The 16,921-nt window shown below is 35.4% G+C and overlaps 4 protein-coding genes across 6 annotated transcripts; 2 read left to right on the forward strand and 2 right to left on the reverse strand.

Moving 5' to 3' along the window:
• Positions 1–4: 4 nt before the first annotated feature.
• Sf3a2 (splicing factor 3A subunit 2) lies at positions 5–1,425 on the reverse strand. The gene is made up of 3 exons (XM_073085726.1): positions 1,194–1,425; positions 820–1,083; positions 5–506 (listed from the first exon to the last, which is right to left on the reverse strand). The coding sequence occupies exons 1-3, from the start codon at positions 1,345–1,347 to the stop codon at positions 139–141; spliced, it is 786 nt and encodes a 261-aa protein (XP_072941827.1). The 5' UTR covers positions 1,348–1,425; the 3' UTR covers positions 5–138.
• Positions 1,426–1,968: 543 nt separating this feature from the next.
• RpS10b (Ribosomal protein S10b) lies at positions 1,969–4,195 on the forward strand. 3 transcript variants are annotated; one of them, XM_073085687.1, is made up of 4 exons: positions 1,969–2,049; positions 2,240–2,452; positions 3,528–3,774; positions 4,125–4,195. In XM_073085687.1, exons 2-4 carry the CDS (start codon positions 2,253–2,255, stop codon positions 4,158–4,160), a joined length of 483 nt encoding a protein of 160 aa, XP_072941788.1. In that variant the 5' UTR covers positions 1,969–2,049; positions 2,240–2,252; the 3' UTR covers positions 4,161–4,195. The 3 variants fall into 3 exon arrangements, with proteins under 3 accessions (XP_072941788.1, XP_072941789.1, XP_072941791.1); XM_073085688.1 differs by having other exon boundaries at positions 1,992–2,103; XM_073085690.1 differs by lacking the exon at positions 1,969–2,049 and adding an exon at positions 2,113–2,137.
• Positions 4,196–4,768: 573 nt separating this feature from the next.
• ND-39 (NADH:ubiquinone oxidoreductase subunit 39) lies at positions 4,769–8,258 on the reverse strand. Its single transcript, XM_073085627.1, has 7 exons — positions 8,102–8,258; positions 7,745–7,935; positions 7,334–7,557; positions 6,854–7,057; positions 6,289–6,450; positions 5,619–5,805; positions 4,769–5,055 (listed from the first exon to the last, which is right to left on the reverse strand). The coding sequence occupies exons 1-7, from the start codon at positions 8,145–8,147 to the stop codon at positions 4,876–4,878; spliced, it is 1,194 nt and encodes a 397-aa protein (XP_072941728.1). The 5' UTR covers positions 8,148–8,258; the 3' UTR covers positions 4,769–4,875.
• A 428-nt stretch (positions 8,259–8,686) lies between these two features.
• ric8a (ric8 guanine nucleotide exchange factor A) lies at positions 8,687–16,823 on the forward strand. Its single transcript, XM_073085415.1, has 8 exons — positions 8,687–9,023; positions 9,100–9,239; positions 9,309–9,783; positions 10,339–10,544; positions 11,371–11,509; positions 12,037–12,280; positions 12,957–13,171; positions 13,575–16,823. Exons 1-8 carry the CDS (start codon positions 8,943–8,945, stop codon positions 13,728–13,730), a joined length of 1,656 nt encoding a protein of 551 aa, XP_072941516.1. The 5' UTR covers positions 8,687–8,942; the 3' UTR covers positions 13,731–16,823.
• Positions 16,824–16,921: the final 98 nt, after the last annotated feature.

A 16,921-nucleotide genomic window follows, 5' to 3' on the forward strand; every position in this document is an offset into this window, starting at 1 on the left:
AAGATATTATTAATTCATTATGTTTATTAAATTTACTATATAGTTTCATAGTTATTACACTGATGTGGGCGCAGTGCCACCAGCAGTAGATGAGGTTCCCTCATCAGAAGTGCTCCCAATAGTGGGAGCAGTCCTATGCTACATGGATGGGGGAGGTGGTGGCACAGGGAGAAGTGGTGGAGGTGGGGGTACACCCATCATTGGTGCTCCAGGGGGAGGTGGCAATCTTATGCCATGGTTCTCCCACATTTTCGGAGGAGGTGGCGGCATTCTTAATGCTTCCATCTTAAAAGCAAATTGCAGGAAAAACTGTTTAGTGTCTTTATTCCAATGTGTCCAGAATTTTGAGTCATGTTTCTCAACTTCTCTACTGGGCACTTTGAAAGCTATAGTCTCATAAGGTTCAGCAGCAAATAGCAGGTACTGCCACCGACGATCTGGGGGTTCTATCTTCTGTTCATAAGCAGACATGAAGCGATGTCTGGGTTGCACTCCTTCAGCAATTTCTAAAAACAAATAATTATGGATATTTACAAAATATTGATAATATTTGGCTTTTAGTTAGTTTACAGTGTACATTTTTTTTAAATGTTGCAGTAGATAATAGCTCAGAGCACTTCTATTAGGTTGTTTTAATAACATGGGATATACTTTCAAATTGTTGTGATACTGGTAATAAATTATGTTAGTCTTTTTCTATTTTAGAGTTTTCAAGGATTATATATTTTGCTAACAAATGGTAAATCTTAGTTATCATTAAGACTGAAAAAACCTCACAGAAAATAAATATAGTTGAGGAAAGTATTGTATATTACTAACCTGGATAATCAACCTGGAAAAGCAGGCTTTGCTGCCCATTTTCAGGATCTTTCTGCTTTGTTACTCTGTAACCTGGTCTTCCAATTTTTACGAACTTCTTCGGTTCGATCCTAGGCTTCTCAGGCGCCAATTGTTGGGGTGCTTCTTTGGCTTCCTTGGCAGCTCTGCGAGCCAAATTGGCTTGATGCTTCTTACCCTGAGTGTGAGCTAAGTAACTGCCCTCATTGTTGTGCAGCGTAAGACATAACTTGCATTCATACGACCCTGGAAATTACAAATGAAATGATGCAAAAATTACTAACCAACAAAAACAATTTTTTTGTCAAAATGTTCTTAAGGTTGATTCTTAGTGGAAATATGGAATTTGTACAAACCTAAATGATTTTTCATAAAATAGGGATCTTTATTTAAATCGATAGTCTCCAAAGCAAGTTGCCGGAGCCTCTCCCGTCGATCCCGATTGCTTTCGGACCATGATGCTACACCTCCACCGCCGGTTTTGCCACCAGGGCGGTTTTGGAAATCCATTGTTTACAATGACTTGACTTGTTTCAGTATATGTTTCTTAACTTCCTTGAAATTAATCTTCCATCTAACCGAATAATATGAAACCCTATCACAATCACAATATTACCACAGTGGCACAGACTACATTACATTTGTCATTTATAGTTTATATTAAGTCATAACAGATTATTAATAGTTGACGAGTAAAGTCATAGAGCATAGACTGAAGAAATACTTTTCTTCGGCACGTTTTAATATCATTAGTGCTTTGTGGTAGTCTCAGGATGCCTTTACTTGCTTATTAGCCAAAAAACAATTCACATTTGGAAGTAAAGTGTTAAATGATTATAGGACATAAATTTAGCAATTTGTATAGTGTCTTTTCTCTGATAAAGATCTCAAAGTTGCATTTTAACAAATCCGCAGTTGGACTATGACCTAAAACCTTATCATTCTGAGCGTAGATGAGGATCTAGTAATTGAACATTATTGAATTGATGATGTAATTATAATAATAAAAGTATTTACAAATGTATTTATACCATATAAAATTAGTAATGTTATAGTCTAAAGAATAGAAACATAACATTATACTCTCTTTGGGTAAGAATCTAAGTCAAGATGTTTAAAAAAAATTAACCGTTTTTGACAGCTTTGACATAAAAGTCAAAATGAAGATGACGTTTATTCTTTCTTTCTTTTTGCTGTCAAAACAGACGGAAGGTATCTAGCGATTTTTGTTTTCTATCGTATTTTATTTACGGAATCCATTAAAAGGTTCGGAATATTTCTGAATAATCGGATATTACAGGTTTCATTCAAGACTGTGTTTTAATTATTTTTTGTGTTTGCTATAAACTATATAGAAAATTGTGTTGATAACCTAAGCGACTGAAGATCATCCATGTTTTAGGTAGCGGGTCAAGATGTTGATGCCGAAGCAGAACCGTGTCGCTATTTATGAATACTTATTTAAGGAAGGTGTTATGGTAGCTAAGAAGGACTACCATGCACCCAAGCATCCAGATCTTGAGAAGATCCCTAACCTTCAAGTGATTAAGGCTATGCAGTCACTGAAATCCAGAGGTTATGTGAAAGAACAATTCGCATGGAGGCATTTTTACTGGTAAGTTTATTTTACAGAATTGTAAAAAAGTGTTTACAGGTGTTTTAAAGTGGCAATTTGTAATTAAATGGAAATGCTTTAAAGCTACACCAGTGTAACTAACAACTGGTTATCTGGTTGTTGAAAACAAACTGATTTCAAGTGATTTAATTTAGTAGTTACTAATAAAAATAAGGAGTTTGTTACTTCATACAACTGACTTTCTCTACTAGCAAGCCTCAATTTTCGTGTAATACAAACTTGCCAACCATAACACTCAAATTGTGCTTTGGTTTGTGATATTTTTGTGAATGAAGACCTTCATCACACAAATACATGAAATATATTCTATTAAAGAATTGTTTTACCAATTTTTGTTTGGCCCAGGAACGGTTGCTGTGTACCATAGTGATGATTATTATCTGGTGTTTTAAGTGACAATATAACAGTTTGCCAAGTTCAAGATTAATTAGATAATTGAAATCAGAATCACTTCAATAAAGCTGACGATTTCATTATGAAACTATCAGGATGTGTTTGTATAATCATCAGCTAAAAGGATTTTGTAGAGAGTATATCGTTGTTAAAGTGTAGAACTAATATTTTTCATATAGCAGTGTAAGAAGTATTGTAACAAAGTGTTCCATAGGAGTCTGCATAGATCCAATCAAAAGTAAATCATGTTGTGATTGTTTACCCTCTGTGCTGTGCTGGACATTCATTTCTTCTATCTACGAGTAATATTTGACATATGAGCACAGCGTTTGTTGGTAATTTCAGAATGTTTGTGCAAAGACAGTTCAGAAAGTGAATGTTTAAATTTCCTTTTGCGGGACAGTTATTGCAACACCTTTTTTTTGCCCGATAATAGCAACAGGGTTAGTGTTGCTGTTTCCTACTTTGAAGTGTGTGGTAAGGGAGACCAAATTAGTCGTCAGGAGTAGTAATGCAATTGTGGTCAACTTCAGGTTGATTATAGATTAGTTCCTGGGTGGCAATAGTCACTTACCATCCAATGGACTGTATTTTTGTTTGCTACCTTAATATAATTAAAAAAATGTATATTGCATATCCATGAAATTCTACTTGTCCACAGGTACCTTACAAATGAGGGTATTGAGTACTTGAGAATCTTCCTCCACCTGCCACCCGAGATCGTGCCCGCTACTCTGAAGCGATCAGTGCGCACCGAGACGGTCCGCCGCGGCGCCGTGGGCCGCCCCGACGCGCCCGCGCGCTCCGCTGAGGACCGCTCGGCGTACCGTCGCGCTCCCACAGCGCCCGGCGCTCCCGGACACGACAAGAAAGCTGATGTCGGACCTGGCTCCGCTGATGTTGAATTCGTAAGTGTTGCAGAACAATGCTACTTACTAAATACTGTTTATTGAGTTGTAAGATATGTATTGTGCCCTGTGACAGCATGAAATGTTAATACTATGATTCATTGTACTGAGGGATAGTGAAAAGAACATAGTAACTTACAAAAATTTACTTTAGACCAATTAGGTGGCATTGGGGTAATATTAATTATTAATAAATTTAAATTCACATTCTCAGACTCAATAATGCTAACAAATTATTCAAATCACCACATAACATGCCAGAAAGTACAGAATGTTTGTTTAAAACTTAACAATATGCAGATTTTAATATCATACTAGATTTACTTATACCATTTTCTTTTCAATTACAGAGAGGAGGTTTTGGACGTGGCAGGCCAGCACCTTAATTTTAAGTATTAAATAAAAAATCAATAACCAATAAGTTACTTTTATTTTTTTCTATATTGTATGAAGTTATAAAATGCACAAACCCAAAAACTAAGGTCCTTTTGGTTAATTCTATGTAAAAAGCTTGTTTCAAAGATGGGATTTAAACAAATGTAAAAGATACTGAATCCTGAAGAATGATCCTTCTCATTCTGAAAGGAGACCTGTGCCTGCAGTGAGACAATCATCATCAACAACCCATTACTGTCCCACTGCTGGGCACGGGTCTCCTCTCATAATGAAAAGGACTAGGCCATAGTCCACCGCGCTGGCCAAGAGCGTATTGGTAGACTTCACATTCCTTTGAGTTTTTTTTTTTGTGGGACAATGGGTTGATGATAATGATGAAAAGAATGAACGTGAAGGTGTGTTCGCTAACACTGATGCGTGTGTACGCATGCATATGTGCGCGGCGCGTGCTGGCACAAATCTAGAAATTAAGTGTCCAGATAAGCTAAGCTGGGCATTTTAGATTGTACTCATAGCAAGAGGCGAACAAGAAGGCCATCGTTTTATGGAAAAATAATGTTGAGAATTAAGTATAATGTCATTTAACAAATAAAACTAATTCTAATGACAATATTTTAATGCCATCTACAATGATATTGCAGTAACAACAAATATTAATTTTATTTTACATAAATTAGGTACTGCAACATTTACATATATTTTGATTTAGCCTGCATACACTGGTGGAGGGTCTGGTTTGGGGAATTCACCTACTTTGTCCATGTAATATTGATATTGTCTGAAGGGCTTAAGCTCCCATGGCACTTGATCTTCCATCGGTGTCAGACAAACACCCAAGTCCTCCAATGTTGGTATTCCACTAATTACCTTATCGGTTGTAGCTTCCTGTAAGTATAAATAATAAATGTCAAAAGTAAACAATCTTAATTTATTTTTGTCACAATGCGACGATTTGGGATTCCAAACATCGATGAGTTTGCTAGTGCCTGTCAACAGCATGGCCTTACCTACGGAAAAGTAGATTCTAACATTTCAAATACCTAGCCCATAAGGTAAAAGAACGAATGAGAAGAACTTGGCTTGAAAAATTATCAAGCTGAAGTGGTCTCTTTTCCCAGACAGGTGGGGCAGGCGTGTACTCGAAAGGGTACTACTAATCGAAGTAGATAAGACTGCTTCTGCTAGTTGGAGCTTGAGGATCTTAGGATCAGGTGCTTGCTAAACTTGTTAGTCATTGAGGCTAATAAAAATCCCTGTATCTGTCAAGACTCGCACTTGGTCGGTTTTTTTTGTGGGGAAACCATGCATAGATTCCTCTGCCGCAGGGAGGATATGCCGGACTTTTCAGGTAAAACATTTAAAACGCGTTAGAAAAAAGTGGTCTAATTTGATCAAATTTCCTCTGTGCAAAACCTTATTCTGCGATCGCGCCTGTTTATAATGCTTACCTTTTCAAGGCCTTCCCAATGAAGATCGCCGAAGGGGAAAGCAGGTGCCAAGGCGTTCGCAGCCATCACTTTCAACGGCATGAGCGGGTCGTATTTCATGTCGATGCGACGGTATCCCCACTTCTCGTCCTTTCGCATTAGCTTGTAGAACCAGTCCACCAAATCGCCCAATAGATATCTTTTAGGGCTAAAATAATAAACAATATGAATCGTCAGATAACTAAATCATAGGCTGACTGCTCATGACGCTACTATGATGTCGGCGATAGTTGCGTAGGCCACATTTTGTCCATTAAGCTATTCGATTATTTACTAAGGAAACTTCGTCTTACATATAAATATGCAAAAAGCAATTTAATATGTCGTTTTAATCGATCAATAGAATCAATGGTTGCATCTTTGTAAATTACAATGACATACTTTAGTTCTTAAACAATACATAAGAGGCACTCCATGTAGACGTGTATACCGAGGATCAGCTCTATCACAAAAACTCAAACAGTACCTTTTTCTTTTTGTTTGCCAACTTATATTAGTTATTTTTGTAAAATAGGTTTATCAATTAAAAAATCCTCAAATTTTGTATAATCATTATGATCACATTACTATCACAATCAACTTGTTTAATTGACAGCTGAAATAATTGATGTTAACAGTACATATTACTTACCCGACAGCTTGATAAATTTGGCATCTAGTGTCTGGATCACGGACAGCATTCACAATACCCTGGGCTACATCAGACACATACACTGGTTGCTTTATGGTCTCCATTCCTTTCTTGTACAACGGCATGTAGTTATTGTGAATGCGCCATGCACTAGCAAAAGCCCTGGAAAATTAATCAAAAATAATATTTTAATGTGTTATCATGTAATAAATTAAACATTAAACTCATTCATTTGAATTTGCATTGCTTTACAGCTGCTTTACAGGTTTTACTGCTAAATAGCTAGCTATCTTTGATATAAAAAAACTAATTTTGGAATTATAAAACTAGCAGATGATTGTCAGATGTACAAATTCAAGTGACATTTCTATGTAGTTTCAAGGTAGGATAATATGATTTTGATATGAATCCAAATTTATATTTAAATTTCAGGATTATATATTATAATAACTAGATTTGATTTGCTGCTGAAGTCTGCCTATAAGCAGAGATACATCTAATTAACATGCTTAGTAAATTTTATTAAAAACCACTTATATTAAACAAAAAAGATAACAGTTCAAACCTCAAGAATCTGTCCTCAGAGCCATAGATATCCGACGGGCGGAATATTGTTGCAGTGGGAAATTCTTCCCTCACGGCGCATTCTCCTAAATATTTGGAGATTTTGTACATAGATGGTTTGCTCATCACCAGAGGAGTAGGATGCTCTTCAGCGTTCAAGTAAGACACATGAATGAACCTCTCCACACCCATTTCCCTGCTAATCCTGTAAAAAGAAAATAATGTTACAATTTAGTCATATTTCATAGTAATATAATATCATGCAGTTATACAAAATAATTTAATTCAGAAAGCGGATGAATGTTTTGGAAATAGTTAATATTGATCTTGTTATGATGAAATAAAATGATTTAATGTATTTCTGTGTTGCAAACACATTATTGCTCAACTGCTAGGTGCCTTCTAGATGTTTTCCTTTACCATTGTAGCAATAGATAATTAACTGGAAATTACAAATAAAGAACATGATGATAATACTTAACTGGCAAGGCGGCGAGGACCTTCAACATGGACATCCATATATTTAAAATTTTTGGTCTCATAGTCTCGTCCGACTAGATTGATGACCACATTAGAGTAGCGCACTGCTTTAGCAATAGACTCATCATCTCTAATATCGTAAGGAGTAAAGAGAACTTGTCCAAGATCACCACATACTTTCAACCTTTGTGCATCGTAGAAGTCACCTCTATAGGGCAGTATCATCTGAAAAAACATAATTTAAATTAATTAATTATTATCAATTTTGTTCTGCTTTATAAATCACTTCATTAATGAATATTGTTGATATACAATACGTTATCTCGAAGTAATATTTCTGGGCTGCAAATTGTTTAACCTAGTGGGCTTATATCATGCTTTTAAAATAGTACCTGCTTACAAAAAAACATACCTGGGTACCAATTTTTCCCAATTTGTTGCACACATAGCGACCAACAAACCCAGTACATCCGAATACAGTCGCAACGACCCCGTTGAAGCTGCTACGGCCACCAGTACCCCGTTTGTAAGCAGCTATGTTGGGTTTATCCGAACTATACTGGGCCGACTTGATGTACACAACACCGAAGACTCCATTTTTGGCTGTATATAAAATAAAGTAGCTAAATAAAACGACTTATTTATTGATATTTAACAAAATTTAAGGTATCGTAGTGTTGATAGCAAAGATGTCAAATATGACGAATTATGTAATGAATTAATAAATCTACTTAGAATAATAATTCTATAGGTCCAATTGCCGACTTACGTATAGATTTAAGAGCTAAGTGGCCAGTTAAGGCTATTGTAGCCATTTTCTGGCTTTTATTCGTATTTGTTACTCGCAAAACTAGTAATATGCCCTGCCTAGACCATTCGAAGTATTTTTTTCAGTGACAGCTGACAATGCTGACTTACATTGACATAACATCTGTGACACATATAGATGCCAGTAAATAAAATTAGCTAATGTCAAAACCAGACATAGCTGTGATTGCCATTACTAAGGGAGTACGAAGTATTCGGGCGTATTGGCTTTATGTCGGCAAACCAATTTTGTATAGTAAAGCATTAAACGTGCTAATGTACTTCCTTTGCTATGTCATAGTCATATCACATACATATTCCTCTAGAGATTACAGAGCAAGGACCATTATATTGCCTAGTATTTTTTTATTATCACACATGTAATTGAATATCCCCATTTATAAATTTATATCTAAAATAGTTAAAAGGCCGGAAAACTATTACTCAAATAAAAAAATGACAATTTAACTTTGCTAGTGTAAGTGGCATACGGTGCAACCATGCAGTACACCAAGTCATGACGCGCCATTAGGCTGAAAAGAAAGAAAACAAGGACTGAAATTTGTTCCTTAAAAAAGATTGTCAATTAATATCATTGACGTTTGTTATGATTTATGTATTGACTGATTGTCCGATTTGATTGAAGTTATTGTTATTAGCAAAGTCAGGTCACAGGTCAAGGGATTCAGAAGTGGGCCAAGAATCCTTTTCCATAAAAGTAACATAATATCACTAATTCGTTATAGAATATAAGTTGGTGTACATGAAATCGATATATTGACATTTTCCGGGGTTTTGTGAATATGAACGAAAACGAAATCGAAGTGGTTGTGGGCAACAATTTATCGGAAGTGGCTGAAGTACTAAACAGATTCCTAAAAAATGTAAGTATTTGACAAAAAGTAACAGTACTCTCCCATTATAATGGTACTGAGAGCATAATAACGTTTTTCATTTCAGAATGAAAATGTGTTTGCATTTCCCAAATTGTCTGAGAACAGTAATCGTGTCACTTTATGGTCAGCACTATTTGAGCACCTCCAGCGAAAAACATCAGTTTCGGTTCATGTTTTATGTCTGGCTACGATAAGGCTGCTAAGGTATGTTTGTGACATTTCGTAAAATTCACTTATCTACCTATGTACTACTAAGGTATTTAAAATTTACAGTCGCGACAAAACTGAGCTCGAGAATTTGATTTGCGAAAAATGGATGACCGTTTTAATCGAGAGGGCTGGCCTGTACAGCTTTTTGGACCCAGATGAAAGTTGCACAGGGATAGATTTGCCTGAAAAGGACATTGTTGTTGAAGCAATGAAATGCTTGTGCAATATAGCCTTCAACAGTGAGGTGGCAAGGGCTCTCTGTGCACACACTGAAATAGCCCGAGGCTTAGTGGCTCGGTTGAGGTCCTACAAGGAAATACCTTTTAAAGAAGACATCATGTTATTTGACATGAAGCTGCTCTTCATCCTCACAGCACTGAGGCAAGACATAAAGGCAAAAATTAAAAATGAGTTGCATGGATTGGACTACTTGATTAGTTGTCTCAATGAGCTTGTAGTGGAGTCATCATTGATAGAAATTGGTGCAACGGCAAGCAGTGGAATGGGAGAAGACGGGAGTCAGTATTGTATGTTAAGTGTAAGTTGATCAATATACTATATAGCATGTGATACATGTTTAGAAGAAGATTTTCCTTATTTTTGTAAGTGAAATAATGCTTTGCATGTAACAATGGTCTCCAAGTTGATCTATTATGATGAGAATTTTGATATCAGTGTTGCTTACTTGACTTTGTGCCCATATCACACACAAATTGAATCTGATTTTACTATAATTAATTCTTCTAAGTATTCAATGTTTGATGGAACTAAATGGGTAAATACACTATAAACTTAAGATATATATAACAATACTAAATTATATTTTAGTTAATTAATATTATACTGCATAAGGTTAATTTGAATGCTTGGAAAGTAAACAATTAAAATTATTGTAAACTTTTACATTAATATTTAAATAACACCTATTAATGTTGTTCTGATTGATTTCAATTGTTTGTAGCTTTGTAAAGGATACTTACTTATATTCTTTATCTTTTCTTACTTTATCTTACTTACTCATATTTATTATCTTACTTATTTTTTAAATAAAATTATGTATTCATTTAATGGTTATATCCTTGTTTTTGTATAGGACAACCAGCAAGCAATAGCCTGTGAGATATTGAAGACTCAGTTTAATCTGATCCTGCAATCTGGCATTGAAGAGCATGTGGATGAATCAGAGGAGGCTATGTACTTGAAACTGATGCCTGCCCTTACATCTCTGCTGTACGCACATACTTCCAGTGAGGAGAAACTTATGGAGCTTCACAGTAATGTTGCTAATTTGTTGACGAGGTATGTGTTGAAAAACAACCTGATTTTATTTAGAAATAAAAAATTGGTGGAATAAAGGTTTTACAGGGGATAGTTTTTAAAATATATGTTAGATGGGGATATGTTTTTTTTTGTTTACTGCTGTTGTTTTTGGATCCCTAATTTGGATAGTGTTGTGATGAAGGTTGTATATTTGGATTTCAATATTTTATTATTCATCTCAAAATGTTGTCTACTTTACAGAAATTGTTGTTAAAATAAAAATGTAGTCAAAGTCCAATTTAAAGCCTCAGTGAAGCCACAAGAGCAGTTAATGCTAACATACTGTGTACATACTACATTGGTAAAATATTATCAAAATCCATTTAGTACAACTAAAGTTATTAGCAATGAACAGACAGTCCTTGTGACTTATTTAGAGATTAGTGACTTAAATTGGCTTATGTCAGGTTTTCCTAACAGTAATGTAACATCTGAAATAATTTTCAAAGTTCAGTGTTTTTAGGGCTCTGATCCTAAAAGAGTAGTTAGAGTGTGTTAAATTTTTTTTTAATCTAATAACTAATAACTGTTCATTAGGTTATTATTGTAGTAGTTGAAAAGTGCAGAATTGCATTTTCAAACATTAAGGTTTTGTAATATGAATGTAGGGTCATCCTTAATCTTATTTCTGTATTATTATGCATACTGTTACACAGTTTGGCAGACTAATAATATATGTTTGAATGTACCTTATGAGAGAAAAAAAATAAAAAAAAAAATGTCTTATGTCTTTATATAGTTTGCTATAGCTAAAAATGATTTTAATTGTATGTAATTTATTAATAAGGAAAAACTTGTTTTGCAGTGTGCCTCCAATATTTTATCAATACTTGACACCAAAGCTGGATGATGGGGAGAGGGCCCAGTATGTGTACAATGGTAGAAACATGGATGCAATGCAGTCATTACTTCATCTACTTGTGTACCGCTTATCTATTACTAGTGTGAGTATTAATGCCCCAAGCCCCATATATGTATGTGTGTGTATGATATTGTTGATACTATAATTTGTTATTTAAAATCTAATTGTAAAGTATAAAACACATTGTGATTGAATAAAGGGTATATTAATTATATCCAGCCAAAGGCCGAATTTGACCAACCAATTTTCTGAATTTGATTACGGTTTCTCTTTCTTTCATGCAATCACTTGGGTGGCCATTAGCTGTAATTGGACATGTTAGATGGCGGTGTTGTCGATATTGAGATTTTATTTTTGAGCATTTCTAACGAAATGCTGTACATTGCCGATTTTTTTTAAATTTTGGAAGAAATTTTATTTACATCCTTTTTTTGTCACATAAAAAACTATTCGTAATATCCTCTGAAAATAGTTTACTCGAAAACAAAAACCGCAGCCCGTCTATTAAAACGAGCCGCGGACTGGATACGAAGCCGAGGCACTTGACATCCGGCACGTGGGTCAGTGGTTGCCCATATCTGTTACTTTACAACAATATCTCCCACACAGAGCACAAAGAACCAATACGAGAACCTGTCCCCGATCCTGACGGTGTTGAACAAGAGCGCGCGCGGCTGCCGCGAGCAGCGCAAGTACCTCCGGCAGAGCGTGCTGCCGCCGCTGCGGGACGTGTCGCGACCGCCGGAGCGCGGCCGCGCGTTACGCAACCAGCTGTGCCGGTTGCTCACCTCGCCCGTCACCTCTGTGAGGGATCTCGTCGCTGAGTTCCTGTTTATACTGTGCAAGGAGAAAGGTGCGTTTTTTCTATATCGGTATTGCTTGTTTTGTGTTGCATATTGCTGCACATGAAAATTGCAATTGTATTAAATTATTCTTTAAAAGTATTGCCATGTTTCAGACTCAAAAAAAATGTACTAAAAGTTTGATGTTGCTAGTACTGTAATAATTTCAAGGAATTATTTAAAAATTCAAATGGAAGTTTCTATACCTATAATAGAATTGATTTTTCGAAAAAGGTGTATATAAAAAAAATATGTTTGTACAAAAGTAATATGTATTCTTTAAATACGAATTAAATTTCCTTAATAGACAAAACGTCGAAACAAAAATATCCTGGTTTAAATACATGAAACTTAATACAATACTATAATAATTTAAAAGGTGGTATAATCCTTGGTTCGACTCCGGCGACACCACCGCTATACCTATTTCTGCCTCATAACAGCAGTGTTAAACACTGCTGTGTTCTGGTTGGAAGGGTGTGGTAAGGGAGACATACTTTTCTGAGGCGTTCCAATTTACTTCAGGACTAGTGGCCTATCTGTTTCCGAACTAAGGTAGGAGTATCTAAACCTATCTGAGGTTGATTACAAATGTCCATGGGTGGCAGTATTTACCATCAGGTGGAAGCATACTCGTCTGCTACATCTATATTATAAAAAAAATACATCTATCCCTTAACACACCAGTGGGTCGGATGGTCAAGTACACCGGGTTCGGCAACGCAGCGGGGCACCTCGCGCAGAAGGGGCTGCTAGGCAGCGCGCCGGGCGCCACGCAGTACTCCTCCAGCAGCGACTCCGACACGGACGAGTACCGCGAGGCGCAGCCCCACATCGACCCCGTGGTCGGCTGCACCCGCCCACCCCGCACCAACCCCTTCGAGGGCATGACAGAGGAACAGGTGACACATTTAATAATATTCTTGGTTTTATATCTAGCATGTAGCATGCATTTTATATGTAGCGCTTTTTGGAACTTCAATGTAGAAAGTATACAGTGTGGTCTTTGTTGTTGACCACGCATTTAGGCCAACCGCAAATAACATTTTAACAATCACTTATTTAACCCTCAGTTTATATTTCGCGCAATAAAGTTCATTTCAATCAAAGCTTTTATTTTATCATTTCACAACTATCAAAAGGTGTTTCCGACAGACAATATACCTCCTAGACACCTAATAATTGATTTACCTATTGTGTTTTATACAGTTGCGCTTATTATGATACAGTGTCATTGTCCATTAAACATTTGCAGAAAAGCATATATTTAAATAATATTAAGTTTATATATTTTTTTGATGACAGAAAGAGTTCGAGGCGATGAAGTTGGTGAACCTATTCGACAAGATGGTGTCGGAAGGGCCCGTGCGACCGGCTCGGCTGGGCCCGGACGGCCGCCCGCGCCCGCTCGACCACGTGCTGCAGTTGCAGGAGCCCGACTCGCACCCGGCACAGCCCTAGCCACGCCCCTACCGAAACTAGCCACGCCCACCCGAAACTAGCCACGCCGCATCCATGCTTGGTCTGAGTCGTGCACCGCTCGGCCTCTACTTAGTATAGTCCGATTCATAATTAGGTGTCCAAAAATGTAAACAAAGGTGTTGACCTATCAAGAAAATATGTTTCAAATGGTGGTAGTTTCTTATTTTTGACGATATTAAAGTAACACAACGATAATAAAATAATAATCTAAATAAATCAATACACATTTTCCAATATTTATATACCCTCAATTTCGTTCCATACAGTTATAATAATAAAAATCAAGGTTTATGGTAGAAAATTAAAATGTGATAATGGTAACACAATTGGGATCCCAAACATTTTTGTGCTGCCATTTTTAAGTTTCGTAGCTGATGTTATTCACTTTCGTGATCGTGGTCGAACTCGAATGTTTTCTCGTTTTCATAGTAATTTTGTTAAATTGTGTGAACAAATTAAGTGTTTGCTTTTTGTTAAGTTTGTTAAAGTTTTGTTTCTTGTTAATTTGTTAAGGTTTACAATACCTGTAATCTTATTTTGACAATGACATTTCTTTGTTTACATTCTGGACACCTAATTATGAATCAGACTATATGTCCTATTTAGTTTCAGCCGTGCACCATTCGGTCTCAGCTGTGACATACGCGGTCTTTACCAAGCGCGTTTGGTGGAAGCCGTTTCCCACTGTGTCCCTGTGTTTCCCCACTCTGTTCTGAGTTCTACCCCACTTTGTTTCAGTCGTACGCCACTCGGTGTATGACCTTTTCTGACCCTGACATATCAATATACTACCATTCATTGTTGTGTATTATTTCTATCTGATACTCTATGTATCTTGGAACTTACAACTGGTTTAGATTAACAAATGTTTCTGTGATCAAATGTTACTAATCTCGTTGACACTTAACGTCGTGAGATGGGACGATTAACTCAAGTTGAAATATAGTAACGTATTAATTGCATTGATCCCGTAGCTATTTCTTATCCAAACTATATCATAGATTAAGTAATACCGAGCACAAGTAGTTATTGAATGGATGGCTCTAGTAGAATGTGTTGCGTGCTTTATATTACGTCAAAAATTATTTAAACACGTAACAGCCGTCAATGTTATGCAATGGATTAATTGAAACAGATGGCGCCTCAATCGGGTGTACCCTACTGCTTATGCAGCCGCGCTATGAATCTTTTAGTCTATCATTGATATTACGCGAGTTCAAATTCTATTCTTAAAGATATCTCAATCCTTTGAACATCCAAGGATTGCTAAAGTGGGCAAGAAAATATCGGTATTAATTGTAAGACATAAAATTATAAGAAGCGCCAAAAATGCACGCCTTGTAAACTTAAGCAATATATTATAATATACATGATTATTATATTAAGATTTTCGAAATTCTCTCTACAAAATTTCTTAGAGTTTAAACTAGACGAGATTTAGAATTTCTGGATAGTATAATGTTTGATGTTTCGGCTTCTAGTGTTTGAAATCACAACTTTTATCAGCAGATAATTAGATATTTCGGGAATACTATTGATAGTGCCGTAGTTCTTTTTCATATAATTAATCAGCGTATTATAAATGGTAATCATTATTTTTTCAATTTATTTCTAACACTATGACAAGTTTTGCGTTTCTTACGAGAAGTGGCGATTATTTAATTCGTTATGTACAAGTTAATAAAATAGTGAAGATACAAATACTAACTATTTATATTTATGTGCTTACTAAGTAATATTTTACTATTTTGAACTTTCATATAATATTGTAATTGTACTATACTGTGTAGTCGTGTAATATCGGAGTTTTAACAAAATGTTTATAAAAGTAATTGTAAATTTTAACACGGGTGGCACAAGATTGGTCATAAAATTTGGTTAGCACCTTATCTATATTATTAAATAAAATTAATAGTATATAATACTATATAACATATAATTAGTAACATCTGTGACCAAGCCTTGGGCCATTTCAAGACAAAAAAATATTGTTTTTTAGTCTTTTAAGTGTAAAATGTATTATTGTAGTCTATCCAACGAGACAAGATAATATAACGTTCTCCCTTTAGCACTTGTTTCGCACCAAGTCACTCGATTTTTCACACACAGATCGATTTCACATTATTTATACATTTTTATTCATCTCATTCATTAAAACATAAAACAAATTGTGCAAGTGTGCTTTTCTTTTACGCATGTTTACGTGTCTTCCATATATGTACACGTGAATTAACTTGGGCCAGTCTTCCAGACCCGCGTGCGTACTTACTTACACATTTGTACTATACTTGCTCGCAACAACTTCAGAGCGGACTGGCAATTTGGCGCGATATACCACGCGTGCAGGTATGATGCACGTGCGGGCGTATAGCTGCGTGACATGAACAAGGCCCTAAAGTTCATAAAAACGCATCTACACTGTGCAAGCGCCAGAAGTTGATTGAGTTTTCGGCACAATATGAACGCGTCACTAGCTAATATTGGACTAAGGGCGTCCATTTCATTTTTCTGATATTATCTTGTCTCATTGAACAGACTACCTAATGTTTTAATATTTAGATCCGTGGTAGATCTCTTTGAGTCTATTATTGAAGAACCCTAGTCAAGAGAATGAGGTTATTATTAATGTATTTAGTAATATATTCAATCATTTTGATGTCTTAGAAATAAATTAAATATTAATTTATTTTAATTTTCCTACGTAACACAAAACTTCATAACTATTGTGTGAAATATTGTCTGATTAGAATATAATTTTTTAGGACACAAAAAATATGAAGGACTGAAGAATATTTTTTCATATTTGTTTGTCTGTGTTTGCATATGTATATATTTTCATTGATCATTCCAAATTTAATTTTTCGAACATTGAAATGCAAAAAACTACCTTCATGTTACATTATATACTTATCGATGTACCTACATAATATATTTTATCTTTACCTATTCAGGTAGTGTTTTAGTACTTTAAATCTACAAAACTACGAGCTACATACGTTTTAAATAACATTTAAGTAATACTGTTTTATAATATTATGTATATCTACCATAATAAATTAATATTTAAAAGAGTACCTTGTTCATACTTACCTTTATTCCTCTAGAAATCATTAATTATCATAGATATTAGATATATACTATATATTATAACTTAAATATTTCTATTTTTA

This window comes from Epargyreus clarus, unplaced genomic scaffold, assembly GCF_041222505.1.
Source record: "Epargyreus clarus isolate Ecla_fem2 unplaced genomic scaffold, WU_Ecla_fem_2.2 ptg000023l, whole genome shotgun sequence".
NCBI classification, from domain to species: Eukaryota; Metazoa; Arthropoda; class Insecta; order Lepidoptera; family Hesperiidae; genus Epargyreus; species Epargyreus clarus.